The sequence below is a fragment of the Pichia membranifaciens genome (genome assembly GCF_001661235.1).
Source record: "Pichia membranifaciens NRRL Y-2026 unplaced genomic scaffold PICMEscaffold_2, whole genome shotgun sequence".
Lineage (NCBI taxonomy): Eukaryota > Fungi > Ascomycota > Pichiomycetes > Pichiales > Pichiaceae > Pichia > Pichia membranifaciens.
This window is the reverse complement of record NW_017566983.1, coordinates 2,161,420-2,183,786: the sequence shown is the minus strand read 5'-3', so window position 1 is coordinate 2,183,786 and position 22,367 is coordinate 2,161,420. Positions and strand designations below refer to the sequence as shown.

General features: G+C 47.7%; 9 protein-coding genes and 1 non-coding gene across 10 annotated transcripts; 5 read left to right on the top strand and 5 right to left on the bottom strand.

Moving 5' to 3' along the window:
- Positions 1-931: 931 nt before the first annotated feature.
- Positions 932-1,258, bottom strand: PICMEDRAFT_31792 (hypothetical protein; the record flags this gene model as incomplete). The annotated part of the gene is made up of 1 exon (XM_019162722.1): positions 932-1,258. A coding segment is annotated over one exon (327 nt), but the record flags the coding sequence as incomplete, so codon positions are not given.
- An 845-nt stretch (positions 1,259-2,103) lies between these two features.
- Positions 2,104-5,756, bottom strand: PICMEDRAFT_15903 (hypothetical protein). The gene has a single exon (XM_019161014.1). The coding sequence runs from the start codon at positions 5,671-5,673 to the stop codon at positions 2,242-2,244; it is 3,432 nt and encodes a 1,143-aa protein (XP_019019172.1). The 5' UTR covers positions 5,674-5,756; the 3' UTR covers positions 2,104-2,241.
- A 213-nt stretch (positions 5,757-5,969) lies between these two features.
- On the bottom strand, positions 5,970-6,431 carry PICMEDRAFT_31350 (hypothetical protein; the record flags this gene model as incomplete). Its single annotated transcript, XM_019162695.1, has 1 exon — positions 5,970-6,431. One exon carries the CDS (start codon positions 6,429-6,431, stop codon positions 5,970-5,972), a length of 462 nt encoding a protein of 153 aa, XP_019019171.1.
- Positions 6,432-6,672: 241 nt separating this feature from the next.
- On the top strand, positions 6,673-7,669 carry PICMEDRAFT_122823 (hypothetical protein). Its single transcript, XM_019159905.1, has one exon. The coding sequence runs from the start codon at positions 6,730-6,732 to the stop codon at positions 7,585-7,587; it is 858 nt and encodes a 285-aa protein (XP_019019170.1). The 5' UTR covers positions 6,673-6,729; the 3' UTR covers positions 7,588-7,669.
- Positions 7,670-12,822: 5,153 nt separating this feature from the next.
- On the top strand, positions 12,823-14,427 carry PICMEDRAFT_72053 (hypothetical protein; the record flags this gene model as incomplete). The annotated part of the gene is made up of 1 exon (XM_019164085.1): positions 12,823-14,427. The coding sequence occupies one exon, from the start codon at positions 12,823-12,825 to the stop codon at positions 14,425-14,427; it is 1,605 nt and encodes a 534-aa protein (XP_019019169.1).
- A 956-nt stretch (positions 14,428-15,383) lies between these two features.
- PICMEDRAFT_21572 (hypothetical protein) lies at positions 15,384-15,923 on the bottom strand (the record flags this gene model as incomplete). Its single annotated transcript, XM_019162210.1, has 1 exon — positions 15,384-15,923. A coding segment is annotated over one exon (540 nt), but the record flags the coding sequence as incomplete, so codon positions are not given.
- Positions 15,924-16,566: 643 nt separating this feature from the next.
- On the top strand, positions 16,567-18,747 carry PICMEDRAFT_72051 (hypothetical protein; the record flags this gene model as incomplete). The annotated part of the gene is made up of 1 exon (XM_019164084.1): positions 16,567-18,747. One exon carries the CDS (start codon positions 16,567-16,569, stop codon positions 18,745-18,747), a length of 2,181 nt encoding a protein of 726 aa, XP_019019167.1.
- A 258-nt stretch (positions 18,748-19,005) lies between these two features.
- Positions 19,006-20,501, top strand: PICMEDRAFT_15899 (hypothetical protein). Its single transcript, XM_019161013.1, has one exon. It carries the CDS (start codon positions 19,064-19,066, stop codon positions 20,366-20,368), a length of 1,305 nt encoding a protein of 434 aa, XP_019019166.1. The 5' UTR covers positions 19,006-19,063; the 3' UTR covers positions 20,369-20,501.
- A 234-nt stretch (positions 20,502-20,735) lies between these two features.
- PICMEDRAFT_t60 lies at positions 20,736-20,817 on the top strand. The gene has a single exon. It is a non-coding gene; the product is annotated as a tRNA-Ser (tRNA).
- A 69-nt stretch (positions 20,818-20,886) lies between these two features.
- Positions 20,887-22,357, bottom strand: PICMEDRAFT_15898 (hypothetical protein). Its single transcript, XM_019161012.1, has one exon. It carries the CDS (start codon positions 22,086-22,088, stop codon positions 20,940-20,942), a length of 1,149 nt encoding a protein of 382 aa, XP_019019165.1. The 5' UTR covers positions 22,089-22,357; the 3' UTR covers positions 20,887-20,939.
- Positions 22,358-22,367: the final 10 nt, after the last annotated feature.

The following is a 22,367-nucleotide window of genomic DNA, read 5'->3' as shown; positions in this document are numbered from 1 at the left end:
AGTCAAGGAGGGAGGTGGAAGACCGGCGGTGCTTGGCGCCGGCGGCGGACGAGGTGCGGGGGACGCACTGCTCGGAAAAGTCGGCGGGGGCGCGTGGGCGGGCTGCTGGGACTGCGGCGCCGGCGGCGCCGGCGGCGCCGGCAGCAGCCGCGGAGGCCGGGGAAGACGAGGCCGAGCAGGGGGCGGCGGAGGGCGGGCCGTCGGCGGTGTTGTAGACGTAGTTGCGGTGGTTGGCGGGGCCGTGGAACCTGAACTTGTAGTTGTCGTCAGCAGCGGCGGAGACGCTGAGCTTCGGGAACATGAGGACGGCGTCCCGGGTGCCGCTGGTGGTGCTGATGCTGGCGCTGCGGATGCTGGCGCTGCGGTAGAGCTTGCCCGAGTAGGGGGAGACGAGGAGGTCTGCGGGGGCCGACGGCGTGTAGTGGTGGTAGGAGCCGAGGGAGGTGGATGAGGAGAGGGAGAAGGAGGAGGAGGCGGAGTTGGCGGCGGAGTTGGCGGCGGAGCTGGCGGCGGAGGCGGAGGTGGGCTTGGAGTCCCTGGCGGGGAACAGGGGCTGTCCGGAGTAGGGGGACAGCGAGGTTGGGGAGTGGAACGGGGTGTCGAGCTGGGGACTCGAGTAGGCGTGCTGGCGGCGCTCGGCAGGGGCGCCCTTTGGGTGTGTCCCCGTGGCGGGCGTGCTTCTGCGCTTGCGGAGGGTGTCGTCGCTGGAGTCGGCGTCGTCCTCGTCGTCGGCGTCGGAGAAAACCGCCCGGTCTCTCTTGGCGCTGGCGGCGGGCCCGGCGGCAAGACCGGCGGCAGGCGTGTCGGTGCCCTTGAGGCTGAGCTTTCTCTTTCTGCGCTTCTTCTTGTTCAAGTCCTTCTCGGACACCGCCAACTGGAAGAGGCCGTAGCCGGGCTGGCCGGCGTGCAAGCACAGGTCGACAAAGTCGCAGCCGAAGAGCGGCACGAGCGCAAAGCGGATGGGCCAGCAGAACCTCGCCGCTAGCTGCTTCGCCACGTCGTACTGGATCCACGTGCCCTGCACCTTCAAGCAGCCGCCCTTGGTCTTGTACACCTTGTTCTTGATCTCCGGCGACGTCGACACCAACTTCAACACGTCTGCCTTGTAGTTCCCCACGGCCTTCCAGATGGACGTGATGTACACCCATCCAATGACGTAGTCCCAGAGGATCACGTGGTTGCCCAGCTTGTACTCGTAGACCGTCACGAAGTCTCTTGCCGGGTGGCTCTGCACGCCTTCGCAGGCGACGGCGCCCATCGTGAAGGACGGGTGGATGGCCTGGTCGGGCGACGAGTCGTCCACGGGGAGCGTCGTGTTGTACTGGTTCTTGTTGATGGCGTCCATGCGGACCCGCTGGCTGCTTGCGTGCGCCTCGTCCATCAGCCCGACCAGCCGGGCGCTGTACTCGTGCACGGGGTAGTTGTTCGGGTACCGGTGTTTGTCTGTGCCGTCGAACTGGTGCTTGCTGTTGCTCTGTTTCTTTGCTCGTGGCATCCTGTGGTCTGTTTGCGGGGCGTGTGTGCGTGTGGGCGTCGGGGCGTCGGGGCGTCGGGGCGTCGGGGCGGTGGTAACGTAAATGGGGAGGCGGCGGACGCTTGATCTGTTTCCCGCTACAAGTCTGTCTGTCGGGGAGAGGGCTGGAGGCCGGGTGGACAGGCCGAGAGCAGAGGCGATTCTGCAAGAGCAGCACAAGAAAGAAGGGCGTGTGCACACCCGAGGGCGACGGAGGAGCCCAGAGCTCGGGCACACGAAACTGTGGTGGAGGAGAAAACCACAGCAGCAGCAGGCGGGAGATAGCGATGGGGCAGTGAAGAGGGCCCGAGCGTTCCTCGAGATAAGAGAGAGATGGCGAGACGTCTGCACCCCCGCCTATTCTGCTTCGTGCCTCGGGCGACCGCGGGGGGGCCGGGGGCCCGGGGGGCTGCCTGTCTGCCTGTCTGCCGGGGTCTACTCCACACCGGTCGACCCCTGGCTGTCTGGCTGCTCCGTCTCTGCGTCTTATCTGTGCTGCCCGTCCCCGCCCCAGCCTGTTTGCAGCCGGGCCAACCGCCCTGCCCCGCGAGCGAGGGACCTTTGCGTGTGTGCCGGCTTTCCGGGCGGGCAGCAGAGATAAGCGCTCCCGCCACAGCGGGGCCGGGCGAACTACGGTGTGTGCTGCATCTGTGTTACGTGTGTGTGTATCTATGTCCCGCTGCTGCAGGTGTGTATGTACAGAGAGAGGCCTGGCGCCAGCGGTGCTGCTACTTCCCCCACTGGAACAGCCCCCGAAGCCGGCTCTCGAGGCCGGATCCTGGGGCACCCTCGGTGTCGGCTGCGTTGCCCCTTTCGGCCGCGTCAGCCTCGGCGCAGGGCTTGGCCCTCGCCGGAACGTCCTCCGGCTGTTTATGCTCCTCGGCGGGGGCGTCCTTATCGGTGCTGGGGTTGCTGCTGTAGAGACGCTGGCTGGTGTTGTCTCCGATCTTGCGGAAGAAGAGCCCCACGTCCCGGCCAAAGGTGTTCATCGTCGTCTTCACCGTCGCAGCGGCGGCGGCAGCGGGGTCGGCGCCCCTACCTTCGTGCGCCTTATCCGCACCCTCCCCGGCGCCGCCCTTATCTCCCTTATCTCGCTTATCTCCCCTATCTGCCGAGTCTGCGTGGGCTACCTTGCCTGTTTCGGCGTCGCCAGCGCCAGAACCAGGACCGGGGCTGGGGGCCGGGGATCGTCCGGCCTCCTTCCACCTGCTGATCCAGCTCTTGAAGACGTCGCCTCCCTTGAACTGGTACTCTGCAGCGTCGTCCTTGCCGATGTCCTTGCCGACGTGTCTGGGCTCGAAGAAGTTGAAGAGCTCGTTCTCGGTGATCTCGTTCCAGTGCTCGTACACCTGGCTGCGGCGGAACTCCTCCACCCAGCGGGCACCAAACCTGGCGATGTCGTTGTCAAACGTGTCCAGCCGCAGCTGCTCCACAACCTCCTTCTCCTTCTCCCTCGTCGCCTGCCGCCGCAAAAAGTCGTGGTACTTGACGCAGCTCAAAAACCCAATCAGGTAGTCCTCGAACTGGCTCCGGATGAAGTCGTCGCCGCCCTTGTAAACCCCGTTGTCAATCGACAGGTTCGAGTTCACCGTCTTGGACTTGATCTGTTCTCGGGTGCTCCGGTGCTCGCCGCTGCCGGCAGCGCTGCTGGTCGTAGCCGTCGTGGCGGATCCGGCGTCGTGCTTCTCCTCGTCTGCCTTCTCCTTCTCTTCCCCTTCCTGCTCCTCAGGCCTCTCCTTCGCATCCTGTAGATAGTGTGTGTCAACAGAGTGGATGATGTAATCAATGAACTTCTTGTCATCCCATGTCAACCCAACCTTGTCCTTCAAGGACTTGTTCAGAATCTCAACTTTGCATCCACCGCTTCCAAAAAGCCCCGACTCCTTCTCATCCAAATGAATAATAACGTCAAACCAGTCTTTCTTGTGCTCCAGAATGATGTCGTTGCTCGACCCAACAACAAAGCTCTTTGTGTTGATGTTCGTGATGTAGGAGAGTTGCTGCAACGTCAGATACGGCTGGAAAAAGGAGCCAAACCCAAAGATCCTCAACGGAAGCCCCAAAAACCTCAATATTGACGCCCGGTCGGAACTTTTCAGCGACTGGCTCGTCATCTTCTCTTCGTGAAGAAAGTTGTCACTCAATGGGTACCCACTGTCGGACAAGTTCAAAAGTAGGTTGGATATAAGTCCAATCAAACAATACTGGGTGTTCGATAGCGCGTTTAAGTCCTTCGAAAAGAAGAGAATCCGAGATTTCCCTAAAACCAGGCATTTGAAAATAACCAGTAGTTGCCTACGCAGCTTCCGAACAACCTCTTGAAAGTTCAACCCCATATAGAAGTCACTTTCTTTGATAATCTTGCAACTGTCTTCCACTGTGCTATTGCTGTTGTTATTGTTGTTCACCTCATAAAGATCGTCGTCCTCAATCAAGTACCCATTTTGGTTGTACGTGCTCGAAACATGGACGTACAAAGCCTTCAATATTTCACGGTCGCTGAAATCACGCTGCTCAAACCAGCTTTGGGTGATTATACTCAACTTCTCGCGTAGCTGAATAGGAAGCGGAGACCTGGTAAGAAGTATCACAGATTTCTGAACAACGCTACGTTTCAAATGAGTCTTGTCGATGTTTTTCAGCAACGCAGTATCCAGTTGTCTGATACACGCACAACCAAATAGTGTGATCACGCCCTGGTTGGGGTCTTCCATCTCAACCACCGGCCTGGTCCTCGACTTTTCTAATGATGTTTCATCTCCAGTCGCCTGCTCAGTTTTGGTGAAGTCAACGTTGACAAAATTTCCATTCGCATCTGTCTCTGTTTTCACACTAACATCTGCGTCCGCTTCCGCTTCTGCATCTGCACCTGCACCTACGTCGCTTTGTTCCACTTTAGCACCAATGCCAGTCTTTGCTTTTGGTGCCTCGTCATCGAAGACAAGGTCGACGAGGTCAAAGTCTAGTTCGACATCGGTTTTTTTCAACTCGTCATAGCAGAGAGTGAATTGGGTAAATGTCTCCCCGTACATGTGCACACCATCGGGCAATGCTTGAAACGCTAGGTACGGCCAAATCTTGGAATAATGTCTGATTTTCTGCTGCAGCAACCCTTGAATGCTTTTATCTGACTGACCCTCGTCTTGTGCCGAAATTACTTCATCATCCAGCCAATATGTCAGTTCCGGACCCTTGATATGGTCGAAATCGACGACTGCCAGGCCAAACACAAAGTTGGACGTTAAACTTTTCATCTTGTCTCGTGTTTCCTTGTTTTCAATGTACCTGTAAAGTGGGGTAGGGGTTATGAATGCAAGATCGCGAGGTTCGGCAGAACTTCTAGATTCATGACTGGCGATTTGTCCACCTTCGGGGTCGTAAGGCTGCTGTCCGATTTCTACCTTGCTTTCCTTTTCCATTTTTGTATCTTCGGTTGTCACTAATGGAGTTTCCCTCGGCTCTTCTTGGGGTGTAATAACTATTGATGGAGTTTCAGGAAGCTCTTCACTCGCAGATTTAGCTTCAGGTTCGGTTGGCTTGTTAAGCAGACTATCAGATTCAGGTTTTACTGTTGACTTCTCTATCACATCGTCCTTGATCTTCTCATTCTGTAGTATATCTTCCTTTTCAAATTCCTCTTCGTCTTCCGAATCGACAATGACAAACCTATTAGCGGTGGAGTCGTTGTGTTCTTCTTCATCTTTTTCTTCTTCTCCTTCTCCTTCACTGTCTCCTTCACCGTCTCCTTCGGCTTTCTCCTCTCTTTGCTTTTTGTCCTCTTCTTCAGCACCCACATCCTCTTTGTCAGATTCACGTGTATCTTCAACTTCCTCACCTCTATCCTGCGCTATTTCACCAGGCACAGGGGCTTGCGCCTCACTCGACAGAGTCTCTTCGTCACCATTACCATCTCCACGTCCGTCAGTCTCTTTTTCTTCCTCCTTTTTCTCCTCTTCTTCTTTCTCTCCATTTTCGTCAGCCTCTCCATCTACGTCTTCCGGAGCTTCGTTATCCGAGCGGTCTTCGGCCTTGTCAAGCTCAGCTGGAGTCCAATTCATGTCCAGTTCGTCAACGTTCTTTCTCTCTATACTGTTTTCTGCACCGGTTTTTGGCATGGCATCCTTCTTTGCCTTCCCCTTGCTACTCTTCTTTCTCGCCATTTCAGATGCGTATGCGTATTGGTTGTGCAGATGCAAGTCTTCCGGGTAGTCCGACGCTAGTACAGTAGGATTCTACGCAGCTCATCTCGGAGAGCCTTCATCATCATAGCACCTGTGACAGACAAAGCGTGCACCAAAACGACACTTGGCGCGGTAAACCTTCAAGCCTCTGTCTTGTCTTCCGCCTTGGTCGGATTTACTGGGGTTTTCTCGGAGAAAATGTCACAGAAATACATGGCTATAGAAAAATATCACTACAGAAACAGTGTCCGGAAAGTAGTGTGGAAGGCGGACCCTTAGAGCTTGTATGGATCGCTCAAGTACCGTATGATTGGGCCTTCGCCGACTTGTTCGACAATCTTGTCGAGCCAAACAAGGAGCAACCCAGACTGTTTCAGCGCCCAGTCCTTTCCCATGAGCGTGTACAAAAACTTGACAACGGTGTCCAGCGTGTCCAGGTCCAGCTGCTTGGTGATCCCGGCAACGTCGTTCATCTTCACGCTCACAAAAATCTCAAACACGGCCTTCAAAAACGAGACTCGTACTTCTTCCGCTGCCCCGTACGGAGCGTACTCAATGGCAGTGGCAAACGCTTGCGCAATTTCCATCCGTTGTATCAAGCCACGCAACGTCTGTGTCAGTGCTTGCATGTCGGCGGCCGTAGCCCCGGCCTTCTCCTCTGGAAGCTCATCCGGAGTGTACTGGTAGTCTGGGTCGTACTTGTCCACGTCTATTCTTCTCCAATCCTCAAAGCTCATTTTGTCTTCGTCTATTTCGGCTTTTACCGCTGGCAAAAAATGCTTTTTCTATCTTTCTGAGCTACGCTTACTGCTTGTCCTCTCTTCTTGCAGGCCGTCCGTGATCCTCAAGTCCACCCCTGTTCTTTCCTTGTTCCCGCAACAGCGGCTGGCGGCAGGGAAATCGCGGCTTTCGAGCGGAAAGAGGCGATCGACGGCGAAATGAAAAGTTCAATCCTTCTGGAAGACGGAAAGAAGAGACAGGAGGGCCGTTCAGGAGGGGAAAACAAACCTAGAGAGCACAGTGAATGACTCAAACATGGCTGCTTCTCTTGAAGATTACATAGCGAAGAATTACAGCGGCGAAAAGAAGCGAAAGCGGAAGGAGGTGAAGGTTTTACGGGAAGATGCAAGGAGTGACAAGCCAGTGCCGAGAGAACGTGAAGACGGCAAGGACGGTGCCGAAGCAGGCCCAAGCAAGAAGATAAAGAAGGCTGAAGAGACGCCTGAGAGTTTAGGACGATGGGTCAGCGTGGAAACGAACGCTGAAGTTGCGGTTCCCAAGATGCACGATGCGGCAGCGAGTACCAAAAGGAAAGAGGGTGGTTTGCAGAGTCAGGAGGAGATAGCGGCAGAGCTCGCACGCAAGGAGGAGAGGATGCGGAAAGAGTTGCAAGGTCTGAAGAAGCTTGGCGATCGGATGCATACCACTGTCCACCGTGACGCCTCGGGAAGAAAACTGACCGACGCCGAGGTGAGAGATGCCCGTGAGAACGGGAAACGGGCAGAGGACGACAGAGAGCGGAGAAGGCGCATCGAGCAGCTGAATAGAGACGAAGCAGGAGCTGCAAAGGAGAGAAAGATGCAGGAGCGTTTGCAACAAGTCCGAAATGAGGGAATCAACGTGTACGAGAAGGACGAAGGCTTGGTCAAGGCCCAAAAGGAGGCTATCAAATCCGAGGACCCGGCGTTGCTGTTCGATAAGGGGGTCATCGGCAAACACGAGGAGGAGCTGGAAAAACAGTTTGTCAGCATCACAGGAAGGAAGCTATACAGAAATGTCGGTCAGTACCCGCTGAACCGATTCAACACGAAGCCGGGCTGGCGCTGGGACGGAATTGTTAGAGGTAACGGATTCGAACAAAAATGGCACGACGCCCAGGTAAACAAAAAATAGAGTTTCATATAATTATTATATCATCAAAAAAATAGTAGAATCATTGTATTATACAAATAAAAATAGCACAAAAGCATAAGATACAATTCGAAAACAAGAAAAAAAGATAATAAAACACCAACGAAAGAAAGAGAGATGAGGAAAGGTTCGCCTTTGGCGCCGTTTAGTTCCCGCTCACCTGGTCTTCCTTTCTGGATCCTCTAAAAGAACCACGGCCATTACCTCTGTGGTGGCCTCTGAAGCCGCCTCTCGGGCCGCCCCTATGGTTTCCTCTGAAACTTCCCCTATTGGCGCCACCGTTGCCTCCTCTGCTGCCCGAACCGTTCGATCTGGTTTGCTCCGCAGAAAAATCTCCGTTCTTCTCCTCGTTACCGTTCTTCAAAATATTCAAAACTTGCGCAGAACCTTCAACATCTACTCTAACAGGACCAGGATGCTGCGAGTGAGCATTTTGAGGTACCTGAGGTACCTGAGGAGCCTGAGGGTTCGGCATGTAAGGATACATGGCGTTTGGAGGCATCATAGGCATCGGATATGGCATCATCGAAGGAACAAAGCCACCATTCATGCCATTTGGAGGAACAAATGCACCTGGGAATCCGCCAAAGGTTGGTTGTGGAACATTTCCGTTGGAAGCTTGGGACGCAGAGACATTGCCCACTAGCATATCCAACAATCGCTTAGCATCATTACCATTGCTGGTACTCGAAGCTAACGGAGTTGGGGGTTGTGCTGGTTCAGCGGCTGCCTTTGCTTCGGAGCTATTTTCTTCCCCAGCCGGCTTTTTCCCAGAAATCACAGACAATAATTCCTTTTTGGTTTCCTTCTTCAGTTCTTTCTCCTTGTTCTGTTCCTTCCGTTGTTCCTTCCGTTGTTCAACCTTCTTTGTATTATTTGTCTTGTTTGACAAAGGTTTGCCAGTCTTTGGGACATAGAAAAATTGTTTCAGGGAAATGTTCAACAAAGATGATGAGTCGACTGAAAGACCACGTTGAGTTTTCAATCTGCCATTGAATCTGTTACCAGTCAAAATCGGTAGATCGAAAACAACGTGGACAGAGACAGAAGTTTCTGAAGACCTAAAACCAACAACAGTACCCTTGGAGAATAGTGGCACCTTACCAGAAACTAAAACATATAAAACACGATCACCTAATCTGAATTGTTGTTGCTTCAATCTTAGAACCGGAACAGATGGGTTGAGAACCGCAAATCTTGGAATGTTCTTCACTTTGAAAGTCTTTACAGGCTGAGGTGTTTGTGAATAGTGGATAATCTGATCTTCAATTTTCGATATCGAAGATTTAGACATAGAGTCACTACTCAAGGTAACTTGAGTTAAGCCTTCCTTCTTATTGAGAAGGTAGTTTTTAACATTTCTCAATATTTCGGAAATTTGATCCTCATTCATGTGAGGGAATAACTCAGTAGCTTTAGGAATGTTATTGCTTTGGTAGCTCTGCAAAGCAGAAAGAAGCTTTGAAAATTGTTGCATGTAATCACGGATCAAAATGATAGCCAGATCACTGTACTCCCAATATCTCCCATTCTTCTTGGTGTAACCTAAAGTTTTGATACCTTTACCTTCAAACTTCAAGCCTAAACCAACATTGATTTTCTTATTATTTGTGTCAAAAATCATATAGTTCGAAGTGATTTTTGATAATACGTAACCCTTAATACCAAGTATTTTAGAGGTATCAAAAGCAGACCTAAAAACAATACTGTCATGTTCAACTTTTGCAGCATCCAAACCATAAGAAGGTTCTGGAGTTTCTTGCTTAGAAAATTGAATAGCAAGTGTGTTACCCTCAGTTCCAATTACAACAGCTGGAGTGCCATACGCAGTTTTCCCTAAAAAGATAATAGGGGTTCCTGATGGGTACTCCTCGGAAAGAGGAACTGGATCTTTTTCTTCAAATCTAGCATCAGCATTCTCAATGGAAGAAACAACAAGCTGTATTGGGAAGCATTCAATTTTGTCAGAGAATACTTTAATCAACTTGCCGTTGTTGTTAGGTGTAACACCAATAACTTTTTTTGCGTACACTAAACCGTCAATTGGTTCAGATTTATCGTTCTTTTTCTTGGAAGGTTTTTCATTACCAACAATAATTTCGTCTGCTATATCCTTTGTGGTAAAGTGTAATCCAACTTTATTGTGCATGGAATAAACAATGTCCCCCACATTCTTATTATAATCAGAAATCTCATAACCTTCTAATGGTGAAGAAACAACTTTACCGCCGCTGATTCTAGATTTCTCATATCTCATCAAAGAGTCAGTCACATAAACTACCTTGTATTCTCTCAAATAAGGCCAATTAGCATAAACAATTTTATCGCAATAAAGTTGCGCAAACTGTTCGGGGGAGATATTTTCGAATTCATTTTCCAAAGTCAAGACCATTGATTCTGATCTTGTAGGTTGCTGGAAAACAACCAAATTAGCGTTTGTAAGTTTTGCAGTGTGTGGAATTGATTTCAAAGTTGGGAAGCCTGCCATCATATGAACACCGGTTTTCACACCGTCCAACAATCCAATAATAAAATGTTTCCCCTCCATAGATGGTAGAGTGTACTCACGCTCTGTTGCGTGAGACTCAAAATCAGGGAATGCCGAAGGCAATGGGGACTTAATTAGAGTTTGAATTTGTGGGTTGAAATTGTAAATCAGATTGTAACCAAAACTATTTCTTTGTCTTTCTTCCAAAGTCAACTTTGAATACAACGGAGCCATAGCTGATTTGAGTCTATTTTCATCGACAAAGGATAGCAAAACAACAGCTTCCCAAGAAGCTGTTTTACCATTCTTATCAACTTCACAGTCATTTGGATAGAAATCAATAATCGGAGAGTCTTCATCAGTCATTAAATGTCTATAGCAAACAGGAATCAACTCTTTTGATCTTGCAGGTAAAACACTCATCAATTGCTCAAACGGAGTAAACGGTTTACCAAGTTCAAATTTAATCTTGGCATTCAACCCTGTTGAAAGATCTGAGATTCTTGGTGCGTAATGGTACTTATAATACCAAGGCCAAGAGCAAATACCTGTATAATAGTAGTTAAGGACCCACTGTAGACCTTCAATATAGTTTTCAGTCATTTCGGTAAGAGACTCTTTGTCATGAATTGAAAACCCAAGCTTGTCTTTATAATACTTGTCCTTCCAGTTCTCAAATTTCTCATTATAAAGGTCTTCCTCTGAGTGAAGCAATTCTTCATCTTCAACAATAACACTGCTCTGATACTTTCTAACACATTGCTTTATTTCAACGAGCCTTTCAGTGTATTCGTCTGTTGTTTCATCAGGGTTGATACCATCTATGTCCAATTTAGCTGTGTATGTGTTTGAAGTCTTATTATGAACAATAAATAAGCCTAAGTCAAGGGCAAATTTTCTGATGAATGATAAATTCAATTCGCTTTCAAAAAAGTCTGAAGGCAATGATAACTCAGGTATTTTTGAATCATCAAGATGAAACTCTTTGATCTTGAAATCTTCATGATAAACTTTTAAAATCCAGTTACCTATTAATCCAACCATTTTCTTTTGTTGTCTCAACAATAACTCCTTACCTTGTCTCTCTCTCTTTCTTTCACCCTTCCTTGAAACATTGTCAAGTTGTTTATTGAACCACTCAACGTCAATTGCACCTTCTTCAAAGTTTTCCAACTCAAAAATGGATAGAATATCCAGCCAGGTAGATAACCGCTTCAAGTTAATCTTACCCTTTTCATTCAAGTATCCATCTGTACGTCTCATTGCCTCCTTGAATGTATGAAGTAACAATGGGAATGCACCTTTGTTCAAATGCAAGTCTGGTAAGTTTGGCAAGAAATCATTTCCAATGACGTAAAGAATCAACACGAAATCATCAAGAATTCTTTCAAAATCATATTCAAAAGAGATCTCATCGCCGAGGGTGCTGAACTCCTCTTCGAGGTAATCTCTAACCAAACTTATATGTAACAAGAAAAACGTCTGATCACTAACGTCTGTTATTTGCTTCTTATTACGACCAAAGGTCACTTCTTCTCTAAGAAGAGAAAAATGTGGTTCATGAGCAACCATACCAAGGACGATTAAATCAGCATCCAAACCGTAAACACAATGTCTTGTGTCGGCATTGTATCCTGGCTGTGCTTTTTGGACTCTGATGTATTCCATGATCTTATGTTCACCTTCACCCGGAACTTCATGGCCTGACAATATAATTTCAATATCTTGCCAATGCTTGTCATGAGAAACTTTTTGATTGATGTAAAATTTTAAGTTTTCAGTTACCCTAGCCATGAATGGCGTACCAGGGGTGATAGCGTTGGTATCAAAGGCTGGTTCTTTTGGAAGCGGCTCGCCCGATTTTATCGCCTTTTTAAGAAGTTCTTCTGCTTCAACTGCAGATCTGAATCTTCTTGCTCTCTGTTGGTTCATTTTAGCTCTCGGAGCAACACCATCAATAGCCATATAGAAGACCTTTTGAGGTTTAATCAGATTAAATAGATAATCAATGTATGCAAAAATCGCCCCAAATATCTGCTCCTCTGTCAACCGACTAATCTCACCATCATTTGAGTGAGAGCAATTATGCAAGATCGAGTTCATGTCCAAATAGAGATTGTCATATTCGACTTCTTGCTCAACCGTGATTTCCTGTGTAATCAACGGCCATCTCTCAGAAATTAATCTGAAAAACTTAGGAATACCTGTGTAAATAAAAGGAAGTAAAATGCATATGAGATATCATGTTAGTACTAGACACTTTTGGATGAATTAACTAGCAGGGCAGGCATTGTTCGCCATTGGTGAGACACGAGGCTAGTAACGCTTCTGTCTGAAGAGGCCACAAGGCAAATAACTCGCATGTAATGTAACATACCCATTTTTGGTGTTCCGAATCGGTGTGAGAAAGTTAGAGTGCAAAAGAGTAGTTGTCTCTATCTGGAACCCGTATACGTATCAAAATGAAACCCGACGAGCAGAGGGTGAACAAGTTCAAAGTCACCCTCTCATGTCGAGAAACGAAAGAGAACGAACTCAGATGGCCGTCCTTCGGCAACCCTCCGTGCACCAGATTTTCTCAGGTTTTTCCTCGTGCCCTTCATGAATTTCACAAGTTCAACTGTCTTCCACTATTTTGCGACAAACTGCATGCTAGATCCACAACGGGAATCAGTTGGGCCTACTCGATAGACTACATATTCCTCTTCCAGAGTATATAGCTCTTTAGTATGTTTGGTGGTACTTCTTCCGGCGGCTCTGGCTTTTCTCTTGGCCAAAGCAAGCCCAACACAGGCTTTTCCTTTGGAGGTAATACCAACAATGCAACAAATACAAACACGACATCAGGCTTTGGTCTAAGTGCCAACAAGCCTAGCGGGGGCTTCAGTTTTGGAGCAAACGGAAATGCCAATCCAGGCTCCTCCTCCATGTCCCAGTCGGGGTTTGGAGCCAAACCTGCTACTACCAGTGGTTTCAGTTTTGGCAACACAGCCAATAGCAATTCAAACACGACTGGTACAAGTTTATTTGGTGGTGGCAACAACAACAATAATAATAATAATAATGCCGCCACAGGTAGCGGTACCACGGGGTTTTCCTTTGGAGGTAATAGTGGACCTGCCGCCAACAACAACAATTCGACCACTGGGACTTCAGGAGGCCTTTTCGGTTCAAAGCCGGCTACTGGAGCAACCACGGGATTTGCCTTCGGTAACAACAACAACAACACCGGCAATAACAACAATAATACAACTGGTTCGGGGGGCTTCAGTTTTGGCTCTAACAATTCTGTTTCGCAAGGGGGGGGATTGTTTGGAAACAAATCTTTGACAACTACATCTGCTCCTTCAGCAGGCGGTCTTTTTGGTAATAATAACAACAATAATAACTCTTTGAATGCAGGGGGCACTTCCGGAGGGTTGTTTGGAAATAATACTGGATCAACGCCAGGAAACTCGCTATTCGGAAACAACAATGCTTCTAACCAGTTTTCCTTCGGAGCCAAACCTCAAACCTTGGCAACCGGTGGGTCCCTTTTTGGAGGCAATACATCGGGAATGCTTGGTCAACAGCAACAGCAGCAACAGCAGCAAAACCAGCTTCCTCAACTCACTGCAATGACCAAGGTTGCAGACCTTCCGGCTCCCGTACAGGAAGAGTTGAAGCAATTAGACGAGTATATCCAAACACAGGTCTCGATTGCAGAGTACTTGAAAAACCAAAAGTCGGAGCACCAAGAGCTTATAATCAGTGTTCCGAGAGATATCAGCTATCTAGAAAAGACTTATGCTTCGACAAATCAGGCGTTGACTGCAGATCTGAAGTTTGTTGAAAGCTTCAAAAGCAAAACTTTAGAAAGCTTCAACGACTGGGTTGAAAAATTGATAAAAGTTTTTCTCCAGTTAACTAATCCAATGTCTAACTCGAATAATGACCAAGGGCAGGTGCAAGGATCTTCAAAAGTGATCATTGGTGTCAGCGGTAACAGGACTGAAAGCCCGCATCAGCAACAACAGCAACAACAGAAGCAGGGCCAAACTGACAAGAATACATCGATAAATATCACGGCAGTACTAAACTCGTATTATATTGAAAAGATCGAAGACTTTAAAGATAAAATCGAAAGATATGAGCTCATACTGCAAGAGGTGGAGAATTGTGTCAACGACTTAGACAACTCCAATGTACCTGCTACTCCCGAGGGAAGAGGAGGTTTGGAGATGGTGATAAATACGCTACAGGAAGAGTTCAAATTGTATGTTGAACTTACGAATGAGTTTGCAGAAATCCACCACAACGTGAGTAAGCTTTCTGGTGGAAAGGACAGCTTTTAGTTTTGTGATCGCCACATAGAGCTTGTATAATTTAAAAAGACACGTTAACTTTACGCTTTATCATAGAACATTCCATAGCACTGAGTGGTCATCTTGCCCACTGCCTCTTCAAAGTGCTCAGAGTCAGCGGTGGAAGTTCTGAAGGACTGCAAATTCGCTGTTCACAAGTAGCAGCGCTTTGTATTTCTCCGTAGATTTCTGTCTCGTGTAATTTATATTCTTATGGTTAATGGAAAACAGACGAAACTTGAAGACACTGTCGAGGACCCCATCATGGATGCTACCACACAAGCATACAATGAGATGCTGTCGATGGACAGAAAGCTTGCGTTAGCCCTTGACCCACTGTTTGGCGGCTTGCACGGAAAAAAACAAGGCAAGATGAAGACTCTAGCTGAAGTGAGATTTGAAATCCTGAAACGTTTAGAGCAGCAACACAGCTAGTGACAGAACTATTCGGAGGATTTTGTCTACATATATTTAAAACTTATATACATCTATTCATACTCATACATAGATTCATGACGGAAATATCGCATAATTATCGTTATCGCCCACTAATATCGTCTATTGTAAGAATTCCGGTTGTAGTCTGAGCCTCTGTTGTTGTTGTTGTTGTTGTTGTTGTTGCTGTTGTTTAGGTAGGATGTTCGAGAGGTTTGGGAGTTCTGGTTACCTTTGTTGTTGTTATAGTTATTGCTGTAGCCATTATTTCGTCCTTGATTTTGGTTGTTGTTTCTCGGAGGGATGTAACCTACTTTGCTTGGCCTTTTTGGTCCTCTAGGTAAGTTGGAGCTGTAATTGTTTCTGTTGTTGTTACCATTATTATTACTGTTGTTGTTGTTATTACTATCTCTGTTGAACCTGGGGTATGGTGGTGGAGCGTAGTTGTAGTTGGTGCTGGCTGTGGCATCAAATTTCCGCTTTCTGCTGTTATCACCAGTGTAACTCTGTGACTCTCTGTTCAGCATGTTTCTGTACTGGGAAACCAATACTTTTGGTAGATTGTCTCCGCTGAATGCTGACCCGTTGATATTAGGGGTCTTCGAGACTCTCATTTGTCGACAGTCGTCGCCATAGTGACCCTTGGTGGCGCAGTTGTAGCAGAAAATCTTGGCAGACGGATAGGCGACCTTGGCGTTCTTGTCCGCTGGCCTGAGGACGTAACTTCTCCAGATTGAAGGGCATCTCTCGGAGGAGTGATTCCTTGAGTCACACTCCACACAGTACGTCTGGTTTCTTTTTGAGGGACAGTTATTGCGGAAATGGCCCTTCTCCCCGCAGTTCGAGCACACCATTGAGTTGGGACACTGCGTCTCGTAGTGATCATCAACCTTACCGCAAGCGTGGCAAACCACTACTTTACAGTGGGCACGCTTGTGTCCCCTCCGGTGACAATTGGAACACACCGGCTGGTTCGCATCCGGGTCTGTGACGCCGAAGTAACGGCCCTCACCTCTCAAATTCGCCAAGTGATCGTTATCCGCTGTCACCTCGTCGATGCTGGGAGCATACACGACCCCGTTTTCCTCGTTCCCCATCGCAGACTTGCTCTTCTTCTTCTGCTGCTCAGCCTTCTGCACTGCCTCCTCCGTCTTTCCGTCGCCGACGTCGTTCAGGTCTTTCGCCTTCTGCAAGTTCCGTTCTAATCTCTCGAGTTTGTCTTCATCGTTGATTGTTCTACTGAGAGCATCGCCGTACGAATCGGCGTCTCCGTCTTCGATCATCCGAGCTTCTTCACGCATGCCGCTGTATTTAACCTTGCTTTATCTCTGCGGTGCTGTTGCAGAGTCTTGGAGTCGGGATTCGTTCTTGCTTTGTCGTCTTTTCCTTGCCTTAAAGGCTCTTTCTTATCCAGTGTGCATGAAAAATTGTGCAATAACATGAAAAAAGCCAAAAAAATAGCTAGTGTCTGTCACGTGCTCAAACCGTTGACATTTCCGCCTAAAGTTACCCGGTGAGAGGATTTTTTTTTCACCGCCACGTCTGGGTAATGTTACCGAACTGCTGGGAGGACGCGAGCTTCTCATGTTGACGGGGGGTAAAGAAGGATCAATGGATGACAAAGATATGACTCAGCAGCGGGCTCTGGCCAGTCTGCATAGTCGGAAAGGTTCCACTCCGTATACCAGCGAAGCGATGTCTACAGAACAAATTGAAAAGAAGGTCGAAGACCTTTCTATCAAAAAAGAGGCTCCTGTTCAGAAGCAAGCGGCTCCAAAGAAGGGAAAGAAGGAGAAGGCAGCTAAGGAGGGAGAGTCCAGCAGACCGGTCTTCTTAACTCCTCAGCCAGCGTTTATTGACCACAGAATCAAGATCTTTGAAGAAATCAAGGCAAAGAGAGATGCAGAGATCGCTGCGCAGGAAAGAAAGGCCATCAGTGTCGAGTTGAAGGACGGTACTGTGAAAGCTGCCACCTCGTGGGAAACGTCTCCATTGGACATTGCTAAGGAGATCGGCAAGTCCTTTGCAGACAGACAAGTGATTTCCAAGGTCGATGGTGAATTGTGGGATTTGGAAAGACCATTGGAAAAGGACTCTAAGCTTGAATTCTTGGACTTTGAGCATCCTGAAGGTAAGGCCGTTTTCTGGCATTCCTCTGCCCACGTTTTGGGTGAAGGATGTGAATGCCATTTCGGTGCTCACTTGTGTTTCGGTCCTCCAACTGAGGACGGGTTCTTCTACGACATGGCCATCGATAACGGTGAGACTGTCGTGTCCCAGGCCGACTTCAACAACATCGAAACCGCTTGTCAAAAGGCTATCAAGGAAAAGCAGCCTTTCGAAAGACTGGTCATGACCAAGGAGGAGTTGCTCGAAATGTTCAACTACAACAAGTACAAGCAAGAATTGATTAAGAGCAAGATTCCAGATGGCACCTCTTCCACCGTTTACAGATGTGGTCCATTGATCGACTTGTGTAGAGGACCTCACGTGCCACACACTGGTAGAATCAAGACCTTCAAAGTTTTGAAGAACTCTGCGTCTTACTTCTTGGGTGACGCAGCTAACGACTCTTTACAGAGAGTTTACGGCGTCTCCTTCCCCGACAAGCAAGCTATGAAGGATTACATGAAGTTCTTGGAAGAGGCAGCTTCAAGAGACCATCGTAAGATCGGTAGAGAGCAAGATTTGTTCTTTTTCCACGAGATGTCTCCAGGCTCTTGTTTCTGGTTACCACATGGTGCCAGAATTTACAACACCCTTGTTTCCATGATGAGAGAACAGTACCAAATTAGAGGTTACCAAGAAGTCATTACTCCAAACATGTACAACTCCAAATTGTGGGAAACCTCCGGACATTGGGCGAACTATAAGGAGAACATGTTCACATTCGACGTTGAAAAAGAGAAATTCGGTTTGAAGCCTATGAACTGTCCAGGTCACTGTGTGATGTTCAAATCTAGAGAAAGATCTTACAGAGAGTTGCCATGGAGAGTTGCCGATTTCGGTGTTCTTCACAGAAACGAGTTTTCCGGTGCATTGTCAGGTTTAACCAGAGTTAGAAGATTCCAACAAGATGATGCCCATATTTTCTGTACCCAAGATCAAATCGGTGACGAAATCACAAGTATCCTTGAGTTCTTGAAGCACGTCTACGGTATCTTTGGTTTTGAATTCAAGATGGAATTGTCAACCAGACCTGAAAAGTACCTCGGTGACTTGGAAACGTGGAATGCCGCAGAAGCTAAATTAGAAAGCGCATTGAATCAATGGGGAGGTGCATGGGAGCTTAATGCAGGTGACGGTGCCTTCTACGGTCCTAAGATCGATATCACGATTTCAGATGCTTTGAAAAGATGGCACCAGTGTGCCACGATTCAGTTGGATTTCCAGTTGCCAAATAGATTTGAATTAGAGTTCAAGGCAAAGGATGATTCAGCTGCTAGCGCTAGACCTGTCATGATTCACAGAGCCATCTTAGGTTCTGTCGAAAGAATGACTGCTATCTTGACGGAACATTTTGCAGGTAAATGGCCATTCTGGTTATCTCCAAGACAAGTTCTTGTTGTTCCAGTTGGTGTCAAATATATCGAGTACGCTGAAGAAGTCAGACAAAAATTACACGATGCTGGTTTCTTCGCCGACGTCGATGTCACCGGTAACACCTTACAAAAGAAGGTCAGAAATGGTCAAGTCCAAAAATACAACTTTATCTTCATTGTCGGTGAACAAGAAGCTACCGAAAAGTCTGTCAACATCAGAAACAGAGATATCCAAGATTTACAGGGTAAGAACGAAGCACTTGCTTTAGATTTGGTTATCACCCAATTGACCAAATTAAAGGACTCTAAGAGAAGAGATAATAAACTCGAATGATTCTGTTTATATCCATATGCCTTAGTTTACTACATAATAACCTCTATATATATCTCAAACCCATGAATCATTCATCACTGTCCGTAAATTCATTCACAAGTGTAGGTGCGTGAAGAGCGTGCTGGCTTCAGGGTGCGCAATTTTTCGTCCAAGCCGGTCCGAGGCCCTTTTATTTTGTTCCTCGGCTACAGCTGGGATCTTCAGGCTTCGTTCATCCACCGACGGTTCTGGATACGCCTTTGCCATCTAGAGCCTGATTTTGATTACGACAGACTCTGAAACGCTCATACTTTCAAGCTAGTTGGCTGTATCCGACATGTTAAGACCTACATTACCTCTTCAGATGGTAAAAGTTGGCAGTTCTGGTGATACAGTGCTAGAGAACATGAAAAGCAAGTTGCTGCATCTCAGAAATGAACACCATGTCACTAAAACGAAGGAGACAAAATTTGAGCCTTCCAGAGTCAGGTATAACTCAGAAATTAGAAATCACCCACACCCTAAGGATACGGTGACCGGAATATACCAGCAGCCGAAGATCTTGAAATCTGCACATCCTAATAATAACAAGGTGCCCAAGTCGATGCTGCGCCGAAGGGATGAACTGAACAAAAAGCTTTCAAGTGAACAAGAATATCAGGGAATCCACTGGACCCCCGAATTTGCTACATCGAATTTGAGCAAAACCTCCTTGCAAGCAAAAAGCGAATTTGATAACTTGATCAAGGATTGGATATCGACAAACTGGTTGAATGTGAACCCGATCATCCAGCAAAGGCCATGTCACATTCTCATACATGATAAGTTGTTGTACGAAAATATAAGCCTTTGTGAGACAATATATAAGCTCATCATAGCACGAGTCCCGGAAATAGCGGAAAACGCACCGTATGAGACCGTGAAGGTAGCATGGAACAATGAAATGGATAGATTGTTACAAGGCAGACAAGAAAATTTAAGTAAACTCCAGATTGAAAGGGGTTTGAGGGAAATCGTAAAGAATATATATTTACAGTTTGTGAAAGATTCAAAAACGGCAACACAGAAAGTGAACTCATTTGTTAAAGATTCGTTCATGGTTAGAAAGATAATCAGCTCGTTGTACATCAACGTGAAATATGATGAGAAGATATTTGGCAAACTCAGAAACATTGAGAACTTGAACGAAAGAAACGATATTACCATCATCAAAGACAATGAGCTGGGATTCATTCCGTCTTTAGACTACATGAATCTGTTGAAAAAGATAAACAACAAGAAGGACAACCCATTACAGCATTTGAATGTCCTGAAATATAAATCTGTGTTCGGTAACAAGATCAATGACTTCCAAAATCTCCAGACTCTGAAGCATATGCTAGTTACTAAAAAGTTACATTGCAACGAAAAGTTCATCATATTGACTGGGGAGAGAGCCATATCATTAGAGTACTTCAGGTTGCTCAAGCTGTTCAATAAAACATATGCCAATCTGAAGTTGAAAGGATGTGTAATATATCTCAACCGTTCTCAAGCGTTGAAAAACAAAGACATTATCGACAAGAAAAAGTACACAGGTAGGGAAATGTATTATGTTGTTGAAGAGTTCACTGACATTTATGATATAATAGAAGTTTTATGATTCTTTTTTGGTTTATTAGATTGTTGTTTGGTCGTTATTGCGGCCGTATTGGTTTTTTATTTTTTACTCTTTAGATTTAGCTTCCGTCTCAGCTGTTGAACGGCAAGGTGCCTTTTATCACGTTTTATATCCTATAATAATATTATTAATAATAATATAATGTTACAACAAAATGTACTTAAAGGACGATGATTGATTACGTACGCAAATAGTATACAAGCTTGTGGAATTAATTGTCTGAAATGAAATCTGTACAATAAAAATTAAGAACAAGCAACAACACAGGCCCTCCAAAGCGATTTGCATTTTATTTAGACATTACACTCTTACATGATGACGGGGCTTTTGTTTTTCTAGTTTGTAAATTGTCCCAGTGTCCGAGTGGTTAAGGAGCCGCCCTGCTAAGGCGGTGGGTTCTGCCCGCGCAGGTTCGAATCCTGTCTGTGACGATTATTTTTGAAGTTTTTGAAGAGCAGCTTTTAGCTCATTAACAATTTAGGTTGTCTTTTTACCAACATGTAGGATTTGATTAATCATTAGTGCATTATTAGACAGGTAGTATTGATACATATTATGTGAAGTTTACGCGAAACAACTTGTCGACTAATTTCCAGTCGTCCCTTTCGGCGAAGTCGAGCACGACGATACCGCAGCCCTTGCCGTAGTGTTTGTCTAGGTTGTGCTTGCGCAACATTTTTTCAACGTTGGACGGCCAGAACTGCTTGCTGAAGACGCTAGCGCCGGAACAGAAGTTGATGAATAGTTTTGGTGCCCAGGGCTCAGCACTTGCAGTGCTGTCTTTCCGCCGTTTTGCGTTTTTTGCGGCGGAGGAAGAGGAGGAGCCCGATGGCACCATTGCCGAAGAAGTGCAGGACGGAGAGGTCAGACATGGAGGAGACGAGGAGAGGGTGCTTGATGACTCCGAGCTGGAGGAGAAAAGAGAGGACGAGGCTGCTGCGGCGGAGGAGTCGCTGCCGCCGATGCTGTCGGGCTGGTGCGGGGGGTGCTGTCGGCGGCGGTGGTGGTGGTGGTCTTGGGCCTTGGCCATCATGCTTTTGATGAGCTTCGACTTTTTGTCGAGGTCCGCCGGGGTCTTGACCTCGAAGTAGTCCTGCACGCAGACGTGCGGGTCGTTGTAGATGGGCGAGGAGGAGTTCCACGTGCAGGGAATGCCGAAACGCTTGTAGACGCCGTTCTCGAGGACGGGGAAGCGGCGGAGCAGCACGGCCTTGCCGCGGCAGTACTTGAGGGTGGGGATCTTGTCCGAGAGGTACCAGCGGTCTCTGCTGTGGGCGATGTAGCGCTGGAAGAGCACCTTGGCGAACTCGTCGCTGTCGCCGTTCCAGTTGAGCATGGTGTTCTCGAACTTAAGCGATATGAGCACGGTTTCGGTGGGGTGTTTGCGCAAGAAGCAGTGCACGTCCTCCAGAACGCTCTTGAACTTGTACGTGCCCGAGAGCCGCACGGGGAGCTTTCCGTGGACGATGATCAAGTCGTCGACCCGCTCGCCCCGGGACATGTAGTCTTTCGAGACCCGCAGGTCGAGGTACCGCACGCCGTGGGCCAGCTGCTCCTCGATGGAGGCGCCCTGGCAGCGCACAGACGGCGCCGACAGCCTGAAGCAGGCGCCCGAGTTGTGTGTGCCCGGGATGGACAGGCTGGACACGTGCACGTCGTCGTCCACGCCTGCCATCCAATCTTCCGCAGAAGGCTTTTCCATGGATGCTTTGGTGTGTGTGTGTGTGTGTCTTGGTGTTGGCTCACCAGACCCAAACCAGACTCTAACCCCTTCATGTCCAGACTCCACATCGCTGCACAGAAGGACGCCCCTCGACCACGGCGACACCAGCTCCGTCTGCCTCTCCTGCCTATGCCCCTCTCTGCTTTCCCTGCCCTCCCTGCCCTGTCTGGACTTTGTCTGCAACACCTGTGTCCCGGCCACCAGACAAATCGGAACGCAGCTCGTGTGCCGGACGGAGTTCCGTCGCGGGGGCCCCAC

Bases quoted from the DNA above. Each gene is read 5' to 3' on its own strand.
- PICMEDRAFT_15899 (XM_019161013.1), top strand. From the start codon at position 19,064: ATGTTAAGACCTACATTACCTCTTCAGATGGTAAAAGTTGGCAGTTCT.
- PICMEDRAFT_15898 (XM_019161012.1), bottom strand. From the start codon at position 22,088: ATGGAAAAGCCTTCTGCGGAAGATTGGATGGCAGGCGTGGACGACGAC.
- PICMEDRAFT_122823 (XM_019159905.1), top strand. From the start codon at position 6,730: ATGGCTGCTTCTCTTGAAGATTACATAGCGAAGAATTACAGCGGCGAA.
- PICMEDRAFT_15903 (XM_019161014.1), bottom strand. From the start codon at position 5,673: ATGGCGAGAAAGAAGAGTAGCAAGGGGAAGGCAAAGAAGGATGCCATG.